General features: G+C 34.1%; 1 protein-coding gene across 2 annotated transcripts in view; it reads right to left on the bottom strand.

The window, feature by feature from the left end:
• The window catches only part of EYS (eyes shut homolog), a 1,930,870-nt gene that overhangs the window by 538,542 nt on the left and 1,364,851 nt on the right, over positions 1 to 27,477 (bottom strand). For both annotated transcript variants that reach the window (XM_030928557.1, XM_030928558.1), the window contains exon 28: positions 8,800 to 9,032. In XM_030928557.1, coding sequence (XP_030784417.1) covers positions 8,800 to 9,032 — 233 coding nt within the window. The remainder of the gene's footprint in view (positions 1 to 8,799; positions 9,033 to 27,477) is intronic.

The following is a 27,477-nucleotide window of genomic DNA, read 5'->3' as shown; positions in this document are numbered from 1 at the left end:
TGAATTCTATCCCCTGTGGAGTAGTGGGGACTACTGTAATCTTCAGAAACATTGAGATTACACAAAGTTTCCATTTCCTACTTTTAAACCCACAAGCAACCAAGAGAACTGCAGACAAAAGGTGGCATATTTGTGTGAAGATTATATTTAATTTCCATATTGCTTCATATCTCTTCATATTTATTCAGATCCATATCTATGATCCTAGGACAGAGAATAGAGACATTCACAGAGAAACCTTACCAAAACAGATTAAAGCAACTTAAATTGATTTAATATTCCCAGGACAGTTAATAATAAATTCTTCTGCTCAGATAGTTTTCAATTTCATTAATAAGATTGTATTTACAAGTAAGGGCATGATGTTGTATTTTACATATAAGTTCTTAAGTTTTTCCTACCAAAGCCAGGTTGCATGCTGACAAAAATGAAAGTGAATTTCCCAGAGATAACACATTTTGTTCTTAATTATCTCTGCTCATTATAGCTTTTTGTTGTTGTTTTGCCATCGTGTAATAACATTTTAGGGCAGGTTCACATTAGCCCTTGTTTTTACTGTTGGTCTGTTTTCATATCATCCAAATTTATATTCTTCAATCCTTTTCCCTGATTTATTCCCGTTAACTAGAGAATAGTATTTTCTTACACATCCTTACTATTTTATTGTAAATAGTGTAATACAAAAATATTAATGTAGTTCCTCTACCATTATTTAAAATTTTTAAATGTCAAATGACATTAAGATTCTCAACTAACCCCCGTTAATTTAGTTATCTGATAATGTGTTCTCCTATGGAAAAACATAGTGTTTTCTTTGAAAGACTGAATTGCAGTATCAGAAAAAATAGTCATATTTAGCATTTGGCCATAAAACTTCATTAAAATTCATTAGATGAGGGAAAATAGGCTCATTATAAATTTAAAATACATCAGTGAATGAAATTAGAGGCATTTATTTTTCTTCAATCATTGGTTTTAGTCTTATATTAAGTCTAAGAAAATTATCAGTACTTATGGTCTTCCTTTAAAAAAAAACTCATAAAAGTCATTCTTATATACTCATGTTTATGGTAGTATACTACTCTCTTTGGAACATTCTTTCCTCTGCTTTTCAAAATTCTAGTGACTTTCTATTTTTTAAGTTTTGGCTTAAATGGCATTTCCTCATTGTAGATTTAAACAGGACTTTCTCAACTCCCAGTGCACCCTGTCCTGGAACCATTAAAAATTAAGTTGCATGATCACTGAATACCATTTTTTTTCTAATTCTACCAACTGTTTAAACATTGCCACTTAAAGTGATTTCATTGGCATTATGTAAGAAATTATAATGATATTTTCTGCTTTCTATTTTTGTTAGCAAATTTACTTTAGAAAAAAATGCTTTTAAACATGTCTGCCAATTAAAAGGACTATTAGTAAACTCATCAAATGTTAAGTTTCTATACCTAGAGTAAAATATGTATCTATTCTCTAGAGATAATTTGGTACAATTGAGGTCATTAGTATCTTATCGGTTTATGCAATTGTTCATTTCAAGTATACGCAACTCAATATATTTTTCTTGTAATTCAACTTGGAATATACCCTGAAAAACTTTGGGGGACATGCTGTGGTACATTTTCTGTATGGACCTTGTATTCTAGTTCTACACTTGCCTTTAACTAGTAGTTTACTTAAGTTACTACACTTTTTTTGAACATTGTTTCTGCACCTCTAAAATATTTCAATAGTGAATGATTTTAGTAATTCTACAAAAACTTTAAACATGTATTTTAATTATATTTTATGTGTTAAATTATCTTTATGTGTGGGTATACATGTGATGTATATAACAATTGTATTAAAAACAAATAGGAATGCATGCAATGAAGTCATGGCTGTTAAGAAATTTAGCCCTGAATTAGAAATATAAGATAAATCACACTTCCCAGTGTGCATGAATACATGTACTTGGAAATATTTAGCTAGTTGATCATTCTTGCTTTGACTGTAACCTTTTGTAGAATAGGCCTATATCATTTGCTTTATTATCCATATCATTTGTGCCATGGTCAAGTTTTACTGCATATAATTCAGTTTTTCTGTGAATAGGTGGGGCAGAAGATAGTGCCAAAAAGAAAGAATGGAACCTTTACTGTGACTTGTTTTCTATAACCACATTTTATACCACATATTTTTATTCACAAAATAATATATGAAAGGACATAAGCCTTATCCATTCTGGTAAATTTTGGATTTAAAAAATCTATACTGTATTCTGCAAAAGAGAACACAAAGATCTATGCTTCCAAACTATTAGAAAGCATGAGGGTTAAAAGAGTTTTCACCCTATTTTCTGACCTGTTGTAATTATTTCTCAATTTTTCTCCCCATCTCATCTTCTTCCCCACCATAATCCTTTCTATATTCTACTCTCAGATCTATCATTTTGAAGTCCAATTCTGGTCATTATGTCTTTTGATTGATTGAAAACCATTCTAATGGTTTTATATTTTAATCTGTCATTTAGCGTTCTCTGCCGTATGAGTCACACCTGAATTTCCAGCTTTATTTCTCAGTCAATCCCATATCTGCTCTGCTCCCAAACCAAACTAGACAGCTCTCTTCTCTTTCAAGTATTTGTTCATTCTGATTTATTTTAAGTATCATTTAAACTGATCCTTAAGTACCATTTCAGATACTATTTTCTCCATAAAATAGTTTTCTTGATTACCTAAATTGAAAGTAAGAAAGGGAAAAATCTTTGTTTATGGAAATATTTTGATGATGTATTTATGTTGTGTTTGCACAGATGAAAGGCAACAAAAAGTTTTGCTAAACTATTCTGCAAAATAAATGGACATAAAAGACAGAAATCCAGGGAGAAAAAAAAAAATGTCCACACATGCTATGAATGCCTTTTGTAAATGATTTTTTTTTTTTTTTTTTTTTTTTTTTTTTGAGACGGAGTCTCGCTCTGTCGCCCAGGCTGGAGTGCAGTGGCCGGATCTCAGCTCACTGCAAGCTCCGCCTCCCGGGTTTACGCCATTCTCCTGCCTCAGCCTCCCGAGTAGCTGGGACTACAGGAGCCCGCCACCACGCCCGGCTAGTTTTTTGTATTTTTTAGTAGAGACGGGGTTTCACTGTGTTAGCCAGGATGGTCTCCATCTCCAGACCTCATGATCCGCCCGTCTCGGCCTCTCAAAGTGCTGGGATTACAGGCTTGAGCCACCGCGCCCGGCCGAATGATTATATTTTTGTGTTGAAATAAAGAAGAGGCCTGTTTTGTGATATCTTGGTGGATTGTATGGTCTAGTTACTATTTCACAAGCCCAAGGAAAAATGGCCTCTCTTGTTCCTCTCCTCTTTCTCTTGCACAGGCAGTGGGTTAGCATATGGTTGAGGTGTTGCCAATTAGACAATTTCAGTGTCTCCTGGGACTCTGAATCTCAAGCAAGTGGCTCAGAACATGGCACATGTCCCGTGCTGGGGGCGGATAGACCAGTCTGTTCCTAGATCAGCCTCATTATAACTCTTGTTCCCTGGCTCTCCAGAACATTGAACATCTTTTGATACATTTTCTAAGCTGATTTCATTTACTTTCCTCAATTTGATGAACACTAGATATCCACCCAATAGGTTCCCTTTTTTGTATAATCATGTAAGTCTCCTGAAAGATGACAGAGGTCCTGTGGTAGGCAGAATAATGGCCTCCCAAAGATGTCCAAAGCCCAATTCCTGGGAACTGTGCCTATCTTACTTTACATGACAAAGGGGAGTTGGGGATGCAGATGGAATTAAGATTGCTAGCCAGCTGACTCTGAGATACAGAGATTATCCTGGAGTATCTCAGTGGGCCTATATAATCACAAGCATCCTTAAGTGTAGAAAAGGGTGTTGTAAGAGTAAGTCTGAGAGATACAATATGAGAAAAAGTAGACCTGCCATTGCTTTCTTTGAAAATAAATGAAGGGACCATGAGCCAAAAAATTCAGACATCTTCTAGAAGATGGAAAAGGCAAGGAAATGCATGCTCACTTAGATGCTCCAGTAAGGAACACAGCCCTGTCAAAACCTTGATTTAAGCTCACTGAGGATTGTGTCATAGTTATAAGCAAGAGAATAGGGAATAAGCTGTTTTTGTCTCCAGCTGAGCCCAGTGTTCCCTGCTGGAGAATGCTGTAGTTCATAGTGAAGAGAAGAGCAGGTTATAAACCTCCAGTGTACCTCTGACTTCAAAAATGAAATCCCCTGTCTTTGATAATAGGTAATCTCATCTCCTTTCAGTCACTGTTGTTGACTTCACTTCACATTTATTTTCAATTTAACATCTCAGTATTTCAGCCATTGTCATGTACTGATAAATATGCAGCACTGCTCTCTGATTTCATACAGATTTTCAGACATGGATATTAACATTTGAAAAGGCAGACACCTATTTCTTGGTCCTTTTCTGATGATGTAGACTATCAGTTCTCTGGAAGAGATATCACTGTTGTAAGAACCTTACTAATGCTCTGTTTCCCTGCCTTCTTAGTTGTGGAATGCCTGACACTCAGACATCTGACCTAAAGTTAACAAATAAATTAGTACTACTCTTGTACACTTTTAATATATTACAGTTACGGTAAAAGCAAAGATATCCAGGCAGTCTATTTTTTTAACGAAACAAAACACCTAGTAAAGCGTCTCACTTTTATTTCTACTTTTGTAATTTACTCAGTACAATTAACCTTTAAATATATATGTAATATATGTAGATAGAATATCAATTAAAACAAAATATTTCTTGCTGTTAATGTATGGCATTTAAATACTCCTTTATTGTATTATTTATAAAACTGTTTTATAGAACACTAAAAAGTATGAGGCTACTTAAAAATGTTAATCTTATAATTAATAGTCAGAGGCATACGCTTTTCCCCAACACAAGGCACTGCTATTCTAAATCTGTCATTCTGAACTTTACAGTAGGAGACAGCCATCTGCCTTCATGCAGCCATATAAAACAAAGCAAGAATATATGCTCTTATGTTTCTCTTGGTGAGATGTGAGATCATTATGATGAAGTAGGCAACAAGATTTAGTTAATATGAATTAAGATAGCATGTGTTGAAGAAAAAAAGAGCATATTAAATCAAACTAATTCTATAAGTCAATGTTATCAGTTGATTGAATATGGATGATTTGATAAAGTAGAGCAGCATATGATGTAATCCCAAGTAGATGGGAAATAGGTGTGTGGGTGACCCATTCCTTAGTCTTATAGCTCCAGAAATCCTTTCTCTGTGTTACTGGATCTAGTGCTATTTTAGTTAAGGCCTATACTTTAATTGACATCTCTATTTTTCTGTGAAACATGAAAGTTGTTAAAATATCATAACATTCTTTCACAGGTTAAGAACATTAACTAGAAGTAAAAAGGAGTGAGGCTTGGGAAGAAAAATCAGTTTCCAGCATATCTTTACATCTAGATGTCTACACAATTATATATTTTTTCAGTCATGTTCTTTCATCAGTTATGTCTAGATTTTTCTGAAATTCAAATACTTTAAAATCTGCTTTCTAGATTTTAGTTTAAGTAAAATCATTATGAAAAGATATGACCACTCAGACAAATTTTTTGGTTCACCTAATGTGTGTTTTTCAGTTTAATTTTATGGGGACTATGATATCTTCTGCATTAAAAACTTACTAGATCAACATTAACTTCTTTGGTTTGATGATTTTTGAAATTTCATTTTTTAAAGAAAACTCTCTTTGCTTCCCGAAGCAAAGATTTTTTTCTTTCATAAACAGATGACAGAGTGGAACAATTTAAAAATTTTATGTCATGCCATCACATTAAATTTGATTTTCCAACTAGTACAGTAATATAGCATGGTGGTTAAATGTGAAATCTGGAGTCAGCCAAGATTACTTCTAATCCCATTTCTACCATGTACAAACTGTGTGACCTTGACAAAGTAATTTAACAACTCGAAGCTTTAGATCTCTCATTTGTAAATGGGGGTAATTTAGAGAGCCTACTTCAGCAGGGTTATTCTGAGGGTTAAGTGAAATAGGACGCATGAAGCACTCAGTGCAGTGTCTGGTAAATCAGGACTCTTCACAACAATATCATGCAAATTTCGTTCCTGAAGCAGAAGTTCATATATTTTAGGTGTTGATTGTACTTAATAATGGATTCATTTAAAAATTATTTTCATGGCATTCTATCTGTAAATTCTGATTTATCTGTAAAATGTAAGCATTTAATACTGAGAACATTTCTAAGAAGTTATAAAAATGTGAATATAATAAATATAAATAGGGAAGATTTAGGAACTATTTATCCAAAGCAAAGTTTTTACCAGGCAATTGAAACAATTTGAAAATGGCATATAATAATTACTGAAATTTACACTTAAATTTCATCATCTGTAGCATGATTCAGGTTTCATCTGGCCAACCTGAGTCATACTATAAAAAATGACATCCTAGGGCCAGATTCCAGAATTACAGATCTTAGGCATTAGCAGTAGTCAACATGTATCAGTATGGATGCTAAGGCACATAACATCACAAATTACATTTAGAACAATAGGTTGAAAACACAATCCTGCCCTTGGCTTTCTTTATGATAGAAAGAGGCAAGATAATTAAAATGTGAAGAGTAAATGGTTAAAAATAAATATTCATTACTTTGATATTTATAAATAAAATTTCAGTTCTGAACATGCACATCACATGGCACTCTATGTACTGTACTGAAACACTTTCCAAAAGAGGCAGCAACAAAAAAAATTACAGATAATATTATGATAATCTAAAAATAGTCTTATTACATTAATTTTGTTTAGTATATCACATGCCTCAGTATTAATGAATTAGTTACTCTTCAATTGCAATTTTGTAATTAGTAAGAATTATTAATAAAACTATTAGTCATAGTGTTCGTTATGTACTTTTAAAAAAGAAATACTCTATAGATTACTTAGTGTTTAGCAAAACATCCCATTTAGTGGTTTTTAAAATATTATAAATTCAGCAAGAAAACTAGTTAAAAACTTAAGAAGTATAAAATGATTAATAATATGAAAACATAATTTCTACAGCAAAAGTAGGGTAGATTTTCAATTCTTTTCCTGGGGTCAATTTCCTATATTCTGCTACCAAAAACATCAAATACAATTAAACCTCAATGAAGCCTTGCTTAACTCCAAAATACCTCTATTTGTTTTTTTTCTGGAGGACAATACAGGTTACTCTATGAAGTGTTAAAGATACTAGGTAAAGAGTTAAAAGAGAGAGAATTGAGGATTCAGTGGGACAGAGAGAAATGATGGCTTAGAGGGTTATTGCTAGTGTAATGTGTATGTCTGACCAGGAGATACACTAACATTAAAAAACTAAAATAGACCAGTCACAGTGGCTCACATATGTAATCCCAGCACTTTAGGAGGCTGAGGCGGGAGAATCACTTGAACCCGAGAGGTGGAGGTTGCAGTGAGCCAAGATCACGCCACTGCACTCCAGCCTGGACAGCAGAGCGAGACTCCATCTCAAGATAGATTAATAAATAAGAGTATTTTTTAAGACTCCACCTAGCACAAAATAAAAAAGATAAAAAGCATCTCAGAGTTTTAAATAGTTAAATGTAGATCTAAAAGAGCTTTACAATCCAAATTATCTCCCTAGACCCCTCTATTCATATAATATCAATGGCTTTAAATTATAGCAGAAAGCAAACATCATGATATTTTGCAAACACATGAAATACTTTTCTAAAAATCAAGCCATAGTGATGTATCTTCAGAGCATTTTATAGACAAAATCAATTTTGAAGAACACTTCTATGATGTCTTAACATGAACATGAAAATAGACTATGTTTCCATTTCTGTGCCTTTTACTGTATTTGTTTGCTTACTTGGCTAAATATTAAACATTCACAGTCACACAAAGTCATTGTGGAAGAAGGTAGGAATAACACACACACAGCCACATCCATACACCTTGAATTAACATTAGGCGGTCCCACATTTTAGCGCTTAAATGGGGAGTTATTAAATATAGTCTTGGATAAGTAATAAATTATCTGCTATCTGAATCATAATCCAATAGTACTCCCCATCCCCTCCTCCGTAATTTAGAACATGAGATTAGTTGTATAGACACAACGACACTTCAGCTATCGTGCAAGGACAATCAGTCAGCTGCATCATGACTTAATGCCTTTGTAATCTGTCCAGGGTGTTTCTGGCTTTAGTTGTCTAGCATTTCCCTAATTAACTGAAAACATCTTAGGAGGCTATTAGATGTTGACAATAGGATAATATATTTTTTTCATTCATTAACAGCTTCATTAATGTTAAAATCATGTTCTTAAGCATCAAAAGTTAATGTATTATTATTAAACACTAAATTCAAATATGAGGATTTGCATATGAAGTATATAAATGTGACTATTTTGCAATTAAGCAATAAAAATAGTATTAGTTATAACCTAATTATCTCTATGGAAACAAAGGAAAGATTCACCGTAATTTTAGAAGTAACTACATAGAAAACACTATGTTTGAATTTTAACTTCTATTTTATATGGCAATTGGAAATATATGTTGAATGGCATTCCTAATGCCAAAAACATCTTAGGTTTGCTTCTACAATACTAAACTGAACGTATTCTATCAGAATTCATTTTTAAATAAAATTATACAGATGTTTCTCGTTTGTGCTAGTACCCATCACTAAGTTTACAATACATTTCAACTCCTGTCCATTCTCTGGAGAAGTTTTTAAAAATAAATACAAAAGGATAATGAAGATTGATTACCTTTTTCACAGAAGCGGCCAGTGAAATGTAGTGGACAGTCACATTGGAATGACACTATACCACTGGAGAGGAAGATGGGATGGCATGTGCCTCCATTGTGGCATACATCCTCCTGGCACACAGAGGGTGCTGCAACAGAGGGGCTGACAGAAGTCCACATGGTATCAACCCCTTGTGTCACATCAGAAGCATCAACAAAGGAGGCTGTTGGAGACAGCATAAATCCCTGGGATCTGTGATTTATAAACAGACCAGAAAACAAAATATAAGTAGAAGCCCTAGGAACATAAATAGAAACAACAGAAAATTTGATTTAATATAAGAGAAAATAAAACCAATACTGATCCAAGGTTTAACTGAGGACAAATAAAATTTTCATGTTTGTTTCACAATTATGAGATTTGTAAATGTTAAAAATTGCTGAGCCACATAATATGACCCTGTAGTAGTAAGAAACGTGGAAGAAATGACCTTCATAAACTTGTCAGTTATTTTATGGAAAAAACATAGTCCTCCTTTAGCTGTTTCAGATCTTATGAGCCTAAGATCAAGAATTAGGTCATGCTACATTTTCATGCTAAAATTGTTCGAACTTGAAGGATTTCTAAGTTAACTGCTAAAAATGTGCATTCATTAGTCTGATTTAGCATTAATTTCTGGGAGCTATCCAAGAGGTACCTTAGAAATACCCACAAATATTCCTTATTTTTTCTTACAAATTTTAATACTATTTTAATTTTTTCTTCATAATAAATAATGAACAACAAAATTCTCTGAATTATGTGAAATTTCCTACTTTTACATTCAAAACCCCTTGACAATCGGATTCATCCCTGCTCTTCCAGTCTACTTTATCATGATTCCTAATGAATACCTTAAATTCTCTCAGACCAAATAAGATTGCTATTCCTTAAAGACCCTGAAATTTCCTAATTTTGGAAGTTTGTTTAATATACTTTTTATGAATCATTATTCCTCAATTCCTATCTAAAGTTCACCTACAGTGCTAAGCCCACGCCTCTATTATTGTTTTTCCCCGTCCCAACAAGGTGAAACTGATGTTTCTCTCCTGTCTAAAATTCCACATCTCATTTGTACCATTGTTAGAACATTTACCACGTGCTTGTGGTATACTTATTTTATGTGTAGCCTCTACTATTTAGGTTGTATATATTCATCGTTTTTTCTTTCTCCCTCCACACAAAAGTTTCTCATTTTATCAGAATTATTCATAATACTTAAGAAAATTTGTGCGTTCAGCATACTCATGCGTTTGACATACTGTTTGGGAAAGTTTTTAGAATTTCACTTAATATAATCATGAGATAATTATCTTTTTAATGTAAAAAACCTTTGTGAAATAAAAACTAACAATTAAACATAGGGAATTTTTATTTTATACCTTGTCATAAAGATAAAACCTTAGCAAAAGAAGTCACTTCAAACATTCCTCAACTGATCTTAGAGACTTAAATAGCTATTTTTATATCTACGACACACATTAATGTCAACTTATTGGAATAAAAGAGTTAAAATGAAATAGATAGTTTATATTGTACTGATACATTAATGTGCAGGTCAGTTCTTTTGCAACCTGAAATTCTTTATGGTGTTCATCACAGATTGTAACAATATGTTTATTTTCATGATGGAGCCTGACCTACTTCTCTTTTCTCTGGATTGCGATCTATGTGAAGGATGGTGGGATGAGCTCTGTGTTCTTCGTTTTATTCCTAACAATGCTTGGTCTCTAGTAGGCTCTCCAGTAAATATTGTATAACTAATTTTGAATCTTTTTTTGTAAATATGCAATGCATCACACTACTTTCTGTTACTGTTGTTTGTTTGTTTGAGATGAAGTTTCGGTCTTGCTGCCCAGGCTGGAGTGCAATGGTACGATCTCGACTCACTGCAGCCTCCACCTCCTGGGTTCAAGCAGTTCTCCTGTCTCAGATTCCTGAGTAGCTGGGACTACAGGCACCCACCACCATGCCTGGCTAATTTTTTGTATTTTCGGTAGAGATGGGGTTTCCCCACATTGGCCAGGCTGGTCTCGAACTCCTGGCCTCAGGTGATCCACCAGCCTCGCCCCCCCCCCCAGCATTGGGATTATAGGTGTGAGTCACTGTGCCTGGCCTGTACCACACTACTAAACAAGGACAATAGCAATGAAATAATTTTGTCACCCCGGATTAATGTTATAACTACATTATGTAACTCTTTAGTTTTATAAATAATATAAATTCTAACGCTTTTGATACAGTTTTGTAATCAACTTTCTCTGATCTTGCTCTATCAGAAAATTAGCATACATCTTCCTATTAGTACTTACAATATAAGGTTGTCTCTTTAAGGCAACTTTCATCAAGTTAAATGGCAATGCTAATATGCATGGCATGGGATTTATTACTCAATATTCTGAATTCTAATTTAATTTTTAATTTTAATGTTTCTGAATAATTTCACCATTTCATCTAACATTTGCCATGGACTTCATGAACTGCAGTCAGTCACCACTTTCTCAGGAATACATTAGAATTAAATGCCACTACTTCTTTCTCCTACTGTAGCTGCTCAGGGAGCCTAAGCCTCACCTGAAAAAAAATCAATACTTTGCATCTGTCAGTTGTTAACTGATTGCGCAAAAATAATTGCTATCAATTGATCCGAAAACATCAGGATCACAAATCAATTTTTGAAAGCAACATTAATCATTTGATCTTAGCTATAAAGATCAAATTTCATATGTGATATGTGATAATTAATAGTCTTTGGCTTTCAGTTTTATTTTTGGAAGTTATAGATTATGTCATGAATTTACTTGTTTAAAATTTAGAATGAATAAAATGTATTCAATTTGTTATATATTTAAAAAGGAAAATTAGTTCACAATGCTAAAATTTTACCTTATTTTTACATACAGGTTAAAAATATCAAGTGACTGTGGAGGTTTATTAAACATAACCAGATGATGGACCTAATTGGCAATGCAAAAAAGGAACAGTAAAATTACCATTTTTAAAATTCTAGAAATCATAAATATATGAGAGTTTAGAAAATAGTAAGTGCAAAAATCTGTTTGATCACTTCTTAGGTAAGTTTCTATAAGGATACAGTGATAAACCAGCCATTCTTATAACAAGAAATTAGTCTTCAATAACTTTTTCTTAATGAATTAGTATCAGAATAACATGTGCTCACTGGATTCAAAACCAAACTTGATCATTAGAGAAAGGCACCTTGATAATACAGCAATTTCTTTTTATTATTATTATTATTGTTATTATTATACTTTAAGTTCTAGGGTACATGTGCATAACGTGCAGGTTAGTTACATATGTATACTTGTGCCATGTTGGTGTGCTGCACCCATCAACTCATCAGCACCCATCAACTCCTCATTTACATCAGGTAAAACTCCCAGTGCAATCCCTCCCCCCTTCCCCTTCCCCATAATAGGCCCCGGTGTGTGATGTTCCACTTCCTGAGTCCAAGTGATCTCATTGTTCAGTTCCTACCTATGAGTGAGAACATGCGTGTTTGGTTTTCTGTTCTTGTGATAGTTTGCTGAGAATGATGGGTTCCAGCTGCATCCATGTCCCTACAAAGGACACAAACTCATCCTTTTTTATGGCTGCATAGTATTCCATGGTGTATATGTGCCACATTTTCTTAATCCAGTCTGTCACTGATGGACATTTGGGTTGATTCCAAGTCTTTGCTATTGTGAATAGTGCCGCAATGAACATACATGTGCATGTGTCTTTATAGCAGCATGATTTACAATCCTTTGGGTATATACCCAGTAATGGGATGGCTGGATCATATGGTACTTCTAGTTTTAGATCCTTGAGGAATCGCCATACTGTTTTCCATAATGGTTGAACTAGTTTACAATCCCACCAACAGTGTGAAAGTGTTCCTATTTCCCCACATCCTCTCCAGCACATGTTGTTTCCTGACTTTTTAATGATTACCATTCTAACTGGTGTGAGATGGTATCTCATTGTGGTTTTGATTTGCATTTCTCTGATGGTCAGTGATGACGAGCATTTTTTCATGTGTCTGTTGGCTGTATGCACGTCTTCTTTTGAGAAATGTCTGTTCATATACCTTGCCCACTTTTTGATGGGGTTGTTTGTTTTGCAGTACATCAAAAAGCTTATCCACCATGATCAAGTGGGCTTCATCCCTGGGATGCAAGACTAGTTCAACATATGCAAATCAATAAACATAATCCAGCATATAAACAGAACCAAAGACAAAAATCACATGATTATCCCAATAGATGCAGAAAAGGCCTTTGACAAAATTCAACAGCCCTTCATGCTAAAAACTCTCAATATATTCGATATTGATGGAACGTATCTCAAAATAATAAGAGCTATTTATGACAAACCCACAGCCAATATCATACCAAATGGGCAAAAACTGGAAGCATTCCTTTTGAAAACTGCACAAGACAGTGATGCCCTCTCTCACCACTCCTATTCAGCATAATGTTGGAAGTTCTGGCCAGGGCAATCAGGCAAGAGAAAGAAATAAAGGGTATTCAATTAGGAAAAGAAGAAGTCACATTGTCCCTGTTTGCAGATGACATGATTGTGTATTTAGAAACACCATCATCTCAGCCCAAAATCTCCTTAAGTTGATAAGTAACTTCAGCAAAGTCTCAGGATACAAAATTAATGTGCAAAATTCACAAGCATTCTTATACACCAGTAACAGACAAACAGAGAGCCGAATCATGAATGGACTTCTGTTCACAAATGCTTCAAAGAGAATAAAATACCTAGGAATCCAACTTACAAGGGATGTAAAGGACCTCTTCAAGGAGAACTACAAACCACTGCTCAGTGAAATAAAAGAGGACACAAACAAATGGAAGAACATACCATGCTCATGGATAGGAAGAATCAATATCGTGAAAATGGCCATACTGCACAAGGTAATTTATAGATTCAATGCCATCCCCATCAACCTACCAATGAGTTTCTTCACAGAATTGGAAAAAACTGCTTTAAAGTTCATGTGGAACCAAAAAAGACCCCTCATTGCCAAGACAATCCTAAGTCAAAAGAACAAAGCTGGAGGCATCATGCTACCTGACTTCAAACAATACTACAAGGCTATAGTAACCAAAACAGCATGGTACTGGTACCAAAACAGAGATATAGACCAATGGAACAGAACAGAGTCCTCAGAAATAATACCACACATTTACAACCATCTGATCTTTGACAAACCTGAGAAAAACAAGAAATGGGGAAAGGATTCCCTATTTAATAAATGATGCTGGGAAAATTGGCTAGCCATAAATAGAAAGTTGAAACTGGATCCTTTCCTTACTCCTTATACGAAAATTAATTCAAGATGGATTAGAGACTTAAATGTTAGACCTAATACCATAAAAACTCTAGAAGGAAACCTAGGTAGTACCACTCAGGACATAGGCATGGGCAAGGACTTCATATCTAAAACACCAAAAGCAATGGCAACAAAAGCCAAAATTGACAAATGGGATCCAATTAAACTAAAGAGCTTCTGCACAGCAAAAGAAACTACCATCAGAATGAACAGGCAACCTACAGAATGGGAGAACATTTTTGGAATCCACTCATCTGACAAAGGGCTAATATCCAGAACCTACAAAGAACTCAAACAAATTTACAAGAAAAAAGGACAGCAATTTCTAGTCATGTTGGGGAACTCCAGTTGGAAGAGGAAAGGAACACACACTATTCATCGTTTCAACCCCACAGCAAGCAGGCTGTGAAAACCATGACGCTAAACACTTCTCATTGCTCAGCCTGAAGGATTTTGCTCATTGCCAGCTGACTTTCCCACTGCTCAACAGACATTTGTCTGGCACAAATTTTTAGAGTGGGCTCACTCAGATATGTGCCTCGAAACCCATCATCTCAAGTACAGAAGTAGGATCATTTTTAGAATGACGATGAAGTATTAAAAAGAAATGCTGCTAGAAGACCCTTGAGTTTAGAGCTTTAATAGTGTAAAGGGAAGAAAAGATTCAAAAATCACTGTGTTTGATTGTAAAGAGTAGTAAAATAAATGAGTTATAATCTGGATAACAAAATGCATATATCTCATGTAAAGAAAACGTACTTTTTGTTTTACAAAAATGAGAATATACTATAAACACATACTTCATTCCACTTTGTCTTTCCACTTATTAGATATACTATTCTACTCTGTTTTTTTTCACTTAAATGTAGTTCTTGGTGGGCTGCTCTATTTGTCAGTATAGTTCTTCACTTTCCTTTTAAAATCTGCAGTGTTTTTATTGTTTGGATATATCATCATGGATTGTATCAGTTTGTAACTGATATATTTAAGTTGTTTCAAGTTTTTTCTTGTTATCTGAATCATAATTTTATTTTCAATGGTTACATTGAGATATAATTTGCATACATAGTGTACCCATTTAAAGCACATTATTTAATATTTTTTAGTAGATACAGAATTGTACAACCATCACCACAATCTAGCTTTATATTTTGTCACTCACAAACGAAATGTCATTTCCCTTAACAGCCACTCTCCACCATACATCCTCAGTCTAGTGTTGGTAAACCTTTAATCTACATTCTGTCTCTATAGATTTGCCTATTTTAGACATTTCATATAAATAAAATCAGATAACATATACTGTTTTGGACTGGCTTTTTCATTTAGTATAGTATTTTGAAGGTTCCACCCACGTTGTTGCATGTATCAGAACTTTATTCATTTTTTTTTTTTCTTTTGACACAGAGTCTCGCTCTGTCACCCAGACTGGAGTGCAATGGCCGATCTCGGCTCATGCAACCTCCACCTCCCTGGTTCAAGAGATTCTCCTGCCACAGCCTCCGGAGTAGCTGGGACTACAGGCATCCGCCACCACGCCCGGCCAATTTTTTTTTTTTTTTTTTTTTTTTTTTTTTTGGTATTTTTAGCAGAGACGGGGTCTCACCGTGTTAGCCAGGGTAGTCCCTATCTCCTGACCTCGTGATTCACCGGCCTCGGCCTCCCAAAGGGCTGAGATTACAGGCCTGAGACACTGCACCCGGCCCCTTTATCCATTTTTAGTACTGATACGGATCTATCATATTGTATTTATCTGTTCATTGGTTGACAGATGTGGGACTTTTCCACCTTTTGGCTATTGTAAATAATACTATGAACATTCATATTCAAATTTTTGTCTGGATGTATGTTTCAATTTCTCTTGGATATGTAATCAGGAGTAGAATTGCTGGATTATGTAGTCTATGTTGAACATTTTGAGCAACTGCCAAACTATTTTCCAAAGAGGCTTCACCATTTTACATTTCTGCTAGCAAAATATAAGAGTTCAAATTCTCCATATCCTTGTTGGATCAAGAATTCTTTTTTCTTTGTATCTTTGACAAAAATCTCCCCATTTCTTCTACCCCCCAGATCCCAGCATCATAAACTCTTATAAGTAGTATATACATTTAATTTTTTATGAATTTTGACAAATTCCCCTCAGAATGGTTGTCACAATTTACATAGTAACAACTTTTACTCTACTTATACCAATAATTTCTTTATCAAATTTTTGCTTTTTAACAACCACTTACATAGAAACTAGAAACTTGTTGTTGTTTCAAATTGTATTTCTTTATTAATAAGTGTCATATACAGAATAATTCCCACCCCCCTTTAAATTAAAAGTAGTTTCCTGAACTTGCCTAATATCTGTTTCATTCACCTGGAGTCACACAGGGCAGACCAGCTAAGTAGAATCCTTTTTTAATGTATAGTAAAGGCTGTGATGGCTTACCACTCTTTCTCAGCCCCCTATTTCTCTAATTATGCATTATCAAATGTCATAGCTATAAACACATATACATGTATTTAATATGCCTATGTCTATATCTACATCTACACCTACATTTATAACTTGTATCATCTCTTGTACTAGTTCTGTGGAGTTTTTTTTAGTTGTCAGGTGTTCAGTTTTCATACAGGATAACTTAAAACAGCTAGTGATGTCTTAGTGGTGTGACTAACAGGAATAAATCCAGAAAATAATTCAATTACTGTTTTAACTTTCTAAATCAGAAGAACATCATAATACCTAATAAAACTTTAAACAAATGGAAAAATGACCTCAAAAGTTTAAATTGCCAGCATTCTCAGCTAGTTCCAAAGCTTTATGTTGTTTTTAGTTTAATAACTTTGAAAATAATTAATCATGCAAATTTTATCAGAGGGCAAAGCAACATAGAAAAATGTTTTTGCTATTTAAAAAACATATGTAACCATCATTATATTAAAGGAGGAAATGTGCAAAATTACTGTTAGTACATGAAAAATTCTCATTTGCCATTCAAAATAAATGTTAGATAGTATAACAAAATCATACGAGGAAAAATCAGTCTGAAGAAACAATCCCAAGTGTTACTCCTCCTTTTTGAATATAACATTTATGTAATAGGATAAGAAACACATCTTAATAAGTTTAGTAAGATTATCATTTTAAAATGCAAATAAATTAATTCACTCCACATAAAATAGTGTAATTTTAATGGATCTTGTTTTCATATTTTCCTAATTTTTCTCACTGGACAAAGGCATTTTTTTTCTCACCATCTTCTATTCTTTAGCTATTACACAGTCACAAATAAGATTCCTCAGATTACAAGCTTTGTTATATGATTCATATTCCCTGCATCCTTGGGTGTTAGGCAGGACTGGCACCTCAGGGTATTGCAGACCACTGTTTCACAGTATGAAGGGTGGATATTTTTGAAACATTCACTTCCCCTTGATTCTGATTTTCCTTTCTCATGCCAGAGTACAGAGGGTTATTATTATTGTTTTTATTTCAATGGCTTTAGGCATACAAGTGGTTTTTGGTTATATGGATGAATTATATACTGGTGAAGTCTGGGATTTTAGTGTACCCTTCATCCTGTATCGTACGTTGTACTTTAATAGGTAGTTTTTCATCCCTCATCTCCCTCCCACATTCCCCACTTCTGCATCTCCAATGTCCATTATACCACTCTGTATGCCTTGCATACCCATAGCTAAGCTCCCACTTACAAGCAAGAACATGCAAAACCCATGATTTTTATGGCTGTTTATGCTCCATCCTAAGAGTACACCATTAATTATTTAGTAGTTTCTCTCTTGTAAAATGGTTAAATTATTTCCAATTCTTGTATTCTTTTTCTTTTTCTTTTTATTATAGCTTTAAGTACTGGGGTATATGTGTAGAACGTGCAGGTTTGTTACATAGGTATATATGTGCCATGGTGGTTTACTGCACGCATCAACCCATCATCTATATTAGGTATTTCTCCTAATGCTATCCCTCCACTAGCTCCCCATCCCCTGACAAGCCCTGGTTTGTGATGTTCCCCTCCCTGTGTCCATGTGTTCTCATTGTTGAACTCCAACTTGTGAGTGAGAACATGCAGTGTTTGGTTTTCTGTTTTTGTGTTAGTTTGCTGAGAATGATGGTTTCCAGTGTCATCCATGTCCCTGCAAAGGACATGAACTCGTCCTTTTTTATGGCTGCATAGTATTCCATGGTATGCATGTGCCACATTTTCTTTATCCAGTCCATCATTGATGGGAATTTGAGTTAGTTCCCAGCCTTTGCTATTGTAAACAGTGTGCATGTGTCCTTATAGTAGAATGATTTCTAATACTTTGGGTATATACCCAGAAATAGGATTGCTGGGTCTAATGGTATTTCTGGTTCTAGATCCTTGAGAAATCGCCACACTGTTTTCCACAATGGTTGAACTAATTTACGCTCCCACTAACAGTGTAAAAGCTTTCCTGTTTCTCCACATCCTCTCCAGCATCTGCTGTTTCCTGACTTTTTAAAGATGGCCATTCTAACTGGTATGGCATGGTATCTCATTGTAGTTTTGATTTGAATTTCTCTTATGACTAGTGATGATGAGCTTTTTAAAATATGTTTGTTGGCTGCATACATGTCTTCTTTTGAGAAGTGTCTGTTCAAATCCTTTGCCCACTTTTGATGGGGTTGTTGTTTTTTTCTTGTAAATTTGTTTAAGTTCTTTGTAGATTCTGGATATTAGCCCTTTGTCAGATGGATAGATTGTAAAAATTTTCTCCCATTCTGTTGGTTGTCTGTTCACTCTGCTGATAGTTTCTTTTGCTGTGCAGAAGCTCTTTAGTTTAATCAGTTCCTGTTTGTCTATTTTGGCTTTTGTTGCTATTGCTTTTGGTGTTTTAGTCATGAAGTCTTTGCCCATGCCTATGTCCTGAATGGTATTGTCTAGGATATCTTCTAGGGTTTTTATAATTTTAAGTCTTACATTTAAGTCTTTAATCCATCTTAACTTAATTTTGTATAAGGTGTAAGGAAGGGATCCAGTTTCAGCTTTTTATATATGGCTAGCCCAGTTTATCCAACACCATTTATTAATAGGAAATTCTTTCCCCATTGCTTGTTTTTGTCAGGTTTTTCAAAAATCAGATGGTTGTAGATGTGTGGTGTTATTTCTGAGACCTCTGTTATGTTCCACTGGCCTGTATATCTGTTTTGGTACCAGTACCATGCTGTTTTTTTACTGTAGCCTTGTAGTATAGTTTCAAGTCAGGTAGTGTGATGCCTCCAGTCTTGTTCTTTTTGCTTCAGATTGTCTTGGCTATGTGTGCTCTTTTTTGGTTCCATATGAAATGTAAAGTAGTTATTTTCCAATTCTGTGAACAAAGTCAATGGTAGCTTGATAGGGATAGCATAAATTTATAAATTACTTTGGGCAATATGGTCATTTTCACAATATTGCTTCTTCCTATCCATGAACATGGAATGTTTTCCCATTTGTTTGCGTCCTCTCTTATTTCCTTGAGCAGTAGTTTGTAGTTCTCCTTGAAGAGGTCCTTCACATCCCTTATAAGTTGTATTTCTACATATTTTATTCTCTTTGTAGCAATTGTGAATGGGAGTTCACTCATTATTTGACTCTTTGTTTGTCTGTTATTGGTATATAGGAATGCTTGTGATTTTTGCACATTGATTTTATATTGAGACTTTGCTGAAGTTGCTTATCAGCTTAAGGAGATTTTGGACTGAGATGATGGTGTTTTCTAAATACACAATCATGTCATCTGTAAACAGAGACAGTTTGGCTTCCTCTTTTCCTAATTGAATACCCTTTATTTCTTTCTCTTGCCTGATTGCCCTGGCCAGAACTTCCAATACTACACTGAATAGGAGTGGTGAGAGAGGGCAGCCTTGTCTTGTGCCGGCTTTCAAAGGGAATGGTTCCATTTTTTGCCCATTCATTATGGCATTGGTTGTGGGTTTGTCATAAATAGCTCTTATTATTTTGAGATATGTTCCATCACTGCCTAGTTAATTGAGAGTTTTAAGTCTGAAGGCCTGCTGAATATTACTGAAGGCCTTTCTGCATCTATTGAGATAATCATGATTTTTGTCATTGTTTCTGTTTATGTGATGGAGTAGGTTTATTGATTTGCATATTTGAACCAGCCTTGCATCCCAGGGATGAAGCTGACTTGATCGAATAAGCTTTTTGATGTGCTGCTGGATTCGGTTTGCCAGTATTTTATTGAGGATTTTCACATCGATGTTTATCAAGGATATTAGCCTGAAATTTTCTTTGTTGTGTGTGTTTCTCTGCCAGGTTTTGGCATCAGGATAATGCTGACCTCATAAAATGAGTTAGGGAGAATTCCCTCTTTTTCTATTGTTTCGAATAGTTTCAGAAGGAATGGTACCAACATCTCTTTATACCTCTGGTAGAATTCAGCTGTGAACCCGTCTGGTCCTGGACCTTTTTTTGGTTGGTAGCTATTAATTGCTGCCTCAATTTCTGATATTCGACTATTCAGGGATTTGACTTATTCCTGGTTTAGTCTTGGGAGGGTGTGTGTGTCCAGGAATTTATCAATTTCTTCTAGATTTTCTAGTTTGCATAGAGGTGTTTATAGTATTCTCTGACAGTAGTTTGTATTTCTGTGGGCTCAGTGGTGTTATCCTCTTTATCATTTTTTATTCCATCTATCTATTTTGTTGATCTATTCAAAAAAAAAAAAAAAAAAAACCAGCTCCTGGATTCATTGATTTTTGGAAGGTTTGTGTGTGTGTGTGTGTGTGTGTGTGTGTGTGTGTGTGTGTGTGTGTGTGTATCTCTTTCTCCTTCAGTTCTGCTCTGATTTTGGTTATTTCTTGTCTTCTGCTAGCTTTTGAATTTTGTTTGCTTTTGTTTGCTTTTGCTTCTCTAGTTCTTTTAATTGTGATGTTAAGGTGTCAATGTTAGATCTTTCCTGCTTTCTATTGTGGGCATTTAGTGCTATAAATTTTCCTCTACATACTGCTTTAAATGTGTTCCAGAGATTCTAGTACGTTTTTTCTTAGAACATCTTTATTTCCGCCTTCATTTCGTTATTTATTCAGGAGCAGGTTGTCGGTTTCTATGTAGTTGTGCAGTTTTGAGTGAGTTTCTTAATCTTGAGTTCTAATTTGATTGCACTGTGGTCTGAGAGACTGTTATGATTTCTGTTCTTCTGCATTTGTTGAGGAGTGTTTTACTTCCAATTATGTGGTCACTTTTAGAATAAGTGCAGTGTGGTGCTGAAGAGAATGTATGTTCTGTTGACTTGGAATGGAGAGTTCTGTAGATGTCTATTAGGTCTGCTTGGTCCAGAACTGAGTTCAAGTCCTGGATATCCTTGTTAATTTTCTGTATTTTAGATCTGTCTAATATTGACAGTGGGACATTAAAATCTCACACTGTTATTGTGATCACAGAGAGCAGGCAAACTCTCTGTCTTTTGATACCAGAGCCCAAAGCTGGATGGGAATTAGATTGATATTTTCTGCATTTAAACCAAATAAGAAAGTATCAGAAACTGGATTTTTATTTCTTCCCTCCACACCTCAAATTCTAAGTTTTTTTTTGTTTGCTTGTTTGCTTGTTTTTGTTGTAAAGTAAAATACCCTCTACATGTTTCAACAGTTTTATGTTCATATTTCCTTTTTGACATCCCTTACTTTAGCTCCTATTGTGCTCTAATCCATCCTTCTCACTATGTTCATTTTTCTTGTTGTATTACTCTCAGGTCCCAATTTTTCCAAGTCAAAGTATTCATTCTTCTATGATTTGTATCATCCCACTTTTTGGTTTCATCGTCCTGGAATGTCTTCCTATATATCTCATGTATGGTCTAGCTACATCTAAGGATAATATTTTCAATATTCTATGCTTTATGATTTTCATATGTTGAGTTTACTCTGAGGTTAACTTTAACTTTAAAATCTCCCATTTTTCATCCTTCAAAATGCAGTTCTAGAGTTTCTTATATATATAAAGATATAAAAAGTATAACATATGAATTATATAAATATAGAATCATATTAATAAATATATTCAAATACGGTATTCATATATCATACTCATTGATGTAAATATTGATATAAACTCATTTGTATATTAATATTTATTAAGTATAATAAATACAATATAAAATATACAATTATATAAATATATGTAAATATAATATAAAATTTAATATATTTACATATAATATACACAATATTTTTTATTTATATATATATATAAAATCTCCAGCTAAATAAAAGCACATGAAGTGAGTATTTTTATTCATATCCTCCTCCAAACCCAATTTGCTTTCATTGCCCAGGGGCAATCACTCTGTTACATTTCATACAAATACATATCATATTCAGATTATAACTATAACTTAGTCTTCTTTCTTTATTAGTTTTTAAGTGGAATTGTGTTAGTTAAAAGTAATGTTAGCTCCCAAGTCTCCGTGGCTTAAAGACACCAAAACTCATTTTTTGTCCACATAAAGTTCTATCAGCATAGACAGACAGGAGGATTTCTGCTCCATGTAGTCATTCAGTGACTTTTGTGGACTCAGGTGACATAGAATTTATCAACTTCAGCACATAGCTCCTAAGGTCTCCTTGGGTGTCACACTCAAATATTCAAATACCAGACAGGGTAAAGGAGGTGGAGGAAAAAGGAAGCATTGAAAATCTTCATACATCTCATTCTAATGGTTAGAATTTAGACACATGGCCAAACCCACTGTAAGGGAGCATAGGACAGTAATGTCCTTGTGTCTAGAAAAGTCGAAAAATGAGTTGGTGGATCCAGCCAGCTTTTGTCATACAAAACATGTTATAAAAAATTGCTATTAAACAAAACTAAAAAAAAAAAAAAAACTTGTTGTTTTTTTCACATTCAGTTACAAAACATCTTGGGGATCTTTTATTTTCAATACACATGATATAACTCAGGAATTTTAATGAGAGAAGTTTTTACTGAAAATGAATCACAATGTATTGTATCATTTCCCTATTGATAAACATCATGGTTGTTTCAAGTTTTTCAAGTTATAAATACTGCAGTGAATATCATCATACAAATATCTTGTGATCATTGTGAGTTCATCTGAAGAATAAATATCTAGAGATGCAACTTACTGGGTCAAAAATGTCCCCGCTTTACACTTTAATATATACTTCATAAAAACTATTAGAAAATTAGGCTCCCCAATATTTTTGACTACTAATTTCCCCAATCCCTCATGAAAATTAATTGTAATCTTCATTTAATTGTTTATATATCTCGTGTATCATTTTTCATTTATATTTTATTTATTTTGAATTGCTAGTATATATGCTTCCTCACTTCTTCAATTGTTTTCATCTGTCAACTTATAGGAGATAATCCTATATAATGGATGTTCATCCATTTTACATCTTTTCAAATAAGATTTGTTGGTCTTTTTGAGCATTTTGTAATGTTTTCATTGTTTTCCCTCTTCCATTGATTCCGTTGAAAATTGACTTGTTAAGTCCAGTTATCATTTCTACAGGAAACTTGTATTTCCTCTTTGGATACTTTTAAGAAGTTCCCTTTGTCTTTGTTGAACAGAACTTTTTCAGTGTGATGTGTTGAGACAAAGAAATGGTTTTATTCATCTAGGTTAGGTTGTTTTACGCGGGGCTTTTCTATTTAGAGAATATATGGTTTTTATCTACTCTGCAAATATAGCCCTCTCACATTCACTTTATAGTCTCCTGTTAAAAAATGTATTATATGAAATTGAACTTTCTCATTTTATTCTTCATATCCTCAGCTCCTTTTGCAACATCTTTCTTTTTCAATTCATAGTATTTTTTTAGATACACTATCTTGCTCATTAATTCTCTTTACAGCTTTCTATAACTTCTGCTTAGTTTGTCCATTTCAAAAATTTACATATATTTGTACTTTTTGAAGTTCTATTTTCTAATATTTTATTTTCTATATTTTTTGAAAATTAGACTTCAAGCTCTAGGGTACATGTGCACAACATGAAGGTTTGTTACATATGTATACATGTGCATTGTTGGCGTGCTGCACCCATTAACTTGTCACTTACATTAGGTATATCTCTTAATGCTATCCCTCCCCCTCCCCCCACCCCATGACAGGCCCCAGTGTGTGATGTTCCCCTTCCTGTGTCCAAGTGTTCTCATTGTTCAATTCCCACCTACGAGTGGGAACATGCGATGTTTGGTTTTCTGTCCTGGTGATAGTTTGCTCAGAATGATGCTTTCCAGCTTCACAACAGCAAAGACTTGGAACCAACCCAAATGTCCATCAATGATAGACTGAATTAGGAAAATGTGGCCTCATACCATGGAATACTATGCAGCCATAAAAAAGGATGCGTTCATGTCTATTTGCTAACATTTTAAAACTCTTTGCTCAGGTTGTTTTGTTTGTTTTGTTTTTGTTTTCTGTGGGTTTTATTTTGTTTTGTTTTTTGGCAGCATCTTAATTGCCCAGGTGGCAGTGCAGTGACACAATCACTGCTCATTGCAACCTAAATGTCCTGACTGCACTCAAGCGATCCTCTCACCTTAGCCTCCCAAAGTACTGGCATTACAGTTGTGAGCCACTGTACCTGGCTTCTACTCCACTTTTATGGCACCTTTTTTTAATACCTACTTTAATCTTCCTCTTTTATTTCTTAAAAAATAAGCATAACTTTAAACAAATTATGTATCTGATAATGGCAATATCTTTGCAGATTTAAGCCACCTCCTTGTTTGTTTGGCTAGTTCCTGTCTCATGGTGCTTTTTATTTCTCCTCAAATGCTTTATCATTTTTCACTGTAGGCTCATATTCTTTGGAACTTTATCTGTGAGAATATTTTGAGGCCTGAGGATAAGCCATTTCTCCAAAGATGATTTGCGTTTGCCTTGTCCATCTCTTGAGGACAATTCCAAATAGGAAACATTATAAAACAAAATTTTATTTAAGAATTTTGGGTAAATAATAATAAATTTGGTTCATTAACCTCCATATCCAGCTAGTTTATTATAATAAATAATTGGGGAAGATTTTCCTCCTCCTACGTAAAGGTGAGGTATGAAAGTTTCCTTGAGCATCCTCTCTTTTTCCATCTCTTTCTTAATTTCTTTCTTTCTGTTTTATCAGCTGCAAAAATTTTTATCTTGGCTTATAGTAATTTATTTAGAGCTTTTTCTCTTTGTTAGCATGAACGTCATATATGTCTTATAGCTGGATTTTTTTTTAGTTGCTATACTACCTGAAATGGAAGTCTCAGTTATTTTTAAATCTTCCATAAATTTCTCAGAATGCATATCTCTTAAAGGAATCTTATTGCTTTCAACACTGATATATATGAATGTAGCTTTTGAAGGGGTGTGTGTGTGATGTCTTTATGCTTTTGTGTTTTCTATATATTCTAGATAAAAGTAGACTTAGATATGTGTGTACAGTTTGCATAGCTCAATATTTTGTATGCTGTATTTGTAACATAGAACACTTAATTGTTTTACTATAATCATCTCCCTTTCTAGGATTTAAAACCTTAAAGCAACTTCATTTATTTACTTAAGTGATGAACACTTAGCATAGTTCAGACATCTAGTAGTTGCTAGAGAAGTAGTTTTTGACTTTATATGTGTTCTAATGCGTAGATACATTCTGAGACAAGGCATTTAAAAAGCAAACCAGTTTTAGATATAAATGCAATGAACCCCTATGGGAAGTGAACTCTATAGTATGGATCCTTTAATCACAAATTCATATTCAAATGCAAAAGGTATGCAGATTTTTGAGGGAATGCATGAAATTAAATTGAAAATTATATAAAAACTTTATTTTTGACTAAGGCTGTATTTTTACTTAATGGCTTCATTTTGATTTGGAAGTCATTGAAGTTTGAATGCCTTGCCACTATGGTTAGTAAGAAATACATAAATATGCAATATTTTAGTAAGTGTTTCATGTCAAATGGAAACATTTATTATATTAATTAAATTTAATTTATTCATTTCAATATGGAGAGATAATACTTGGGAATACTTCCAAATTAACATAAAACTTACAGGAAAGAAAAATATTCTAAAATATAACCCAGCATTAAAAATGTGTGATTACTTATTACCTGGAAAGTGAATCCAAATTAGTGAAAGACAAGTCAGTAATCAAGGAGACATAATTAAAATCACACACTTAGCTCCAGCCATAAGAACATATGTGCTGGCAAAGAAAAATGTAACTGTCTTCTGAGCCTCACAAGGAGGAAGGAACTTCCTGAGGCTCATAGGAGTCTCAAAGACTATCTGTATCATGGAAAGGACTCCTTTAAAAAATCTGGAACTACACATTACCAACCAGGATTTGAAAAACAAAAGAGACCAAAAGAAAAGCCACGTAAATCGATCTAGGATTAATTACTCATAAATCATTCATTTATTTAACCAAAAAGGACTTCTAAATTACCCTCTATGCAACAAAAACTCATCCATCAATATAAAGTGACCCATAAAACCTGGACCCTTTGAAGGAGAATTCAGTTTTATGGAGTTGAGAAAGGCAATTGTAATGCTGCATAAAGCATTGAAGGTGACTCTATACCCATATTGCTCTAAATGCTGCATATCTATTAATATAATTTAATTTTCACAAGAATTTTTAAAAAACTAGTTTTGTTTTCCTAAGTACACAATGAGAAAACAGAGGAAACACTTAATAAACAGACTCAGGGTCTCAAGGTAAATATTTGTATGGTGGAAATGAATTTGAACTCATATAGTTTGAGCTTTGAACTAAAACTTCCTAAAATTTCTACACTCTTGGTAGTAGACAAACGGGGGCCTACTGATGACAGAGTTGAAGTTAAGAAGATATTTGAGGATTTTTGCACCGACGTTCATCAGGAATATTGTTCTAAAATTCTCTTTTTCTGTTGTGTCTCTGCCAGGCTTTGGTATCAGGATGATGTTGGCCTCATAAAATGAGTTAGGCAGGATACCCCCTCTTTCTATTGATTGGAATAGTTTCAGAAGGAATGGTACCAGCACCTCCTTGTACCTCTGGTAGAATTCAGCTGTGAATCCGTCTGTTCCTAGACTTTTTTTGGTTGGTAGGCTACTAATTATTGCCTCAATTTCAGAGCCTGTTATTGGCCTATTCAGGGATTCAAATTCTTCCTGGTTTAGTCTTGGGAGAGTATATGTGTCCAGGAATTTATCCATTTCTTCTAAGTTTTCTAGTTTATTTGCATAGAGGTGTTTATAGTATTCTTTGATGGTAGTTTGTATTTACGTGGAGTTCTGACCCCTTTATCATTTTTTTTATTGTGTC

This window comes from Rhinopithecus roxellana, chromosome 4 (genome assembly GCF_007565055.1).
Source record: "Rhinopithecus roxellana isolate Shanxi Qingling chromosome 4, ASM756505v1, whole genome shotgun sequence".
Classification (NCBI taxonomy): Eukaryota; Metazoa; Chordata; class Mammalia; order Primates; family Cercopithecidae; genus Rhinopithecus; species Rhinopithecus roxellana.
Note: the sequence above shows the minus strand (reverse complement) of the source record. Positions and strands in the feature narration are given on the sequence as shown.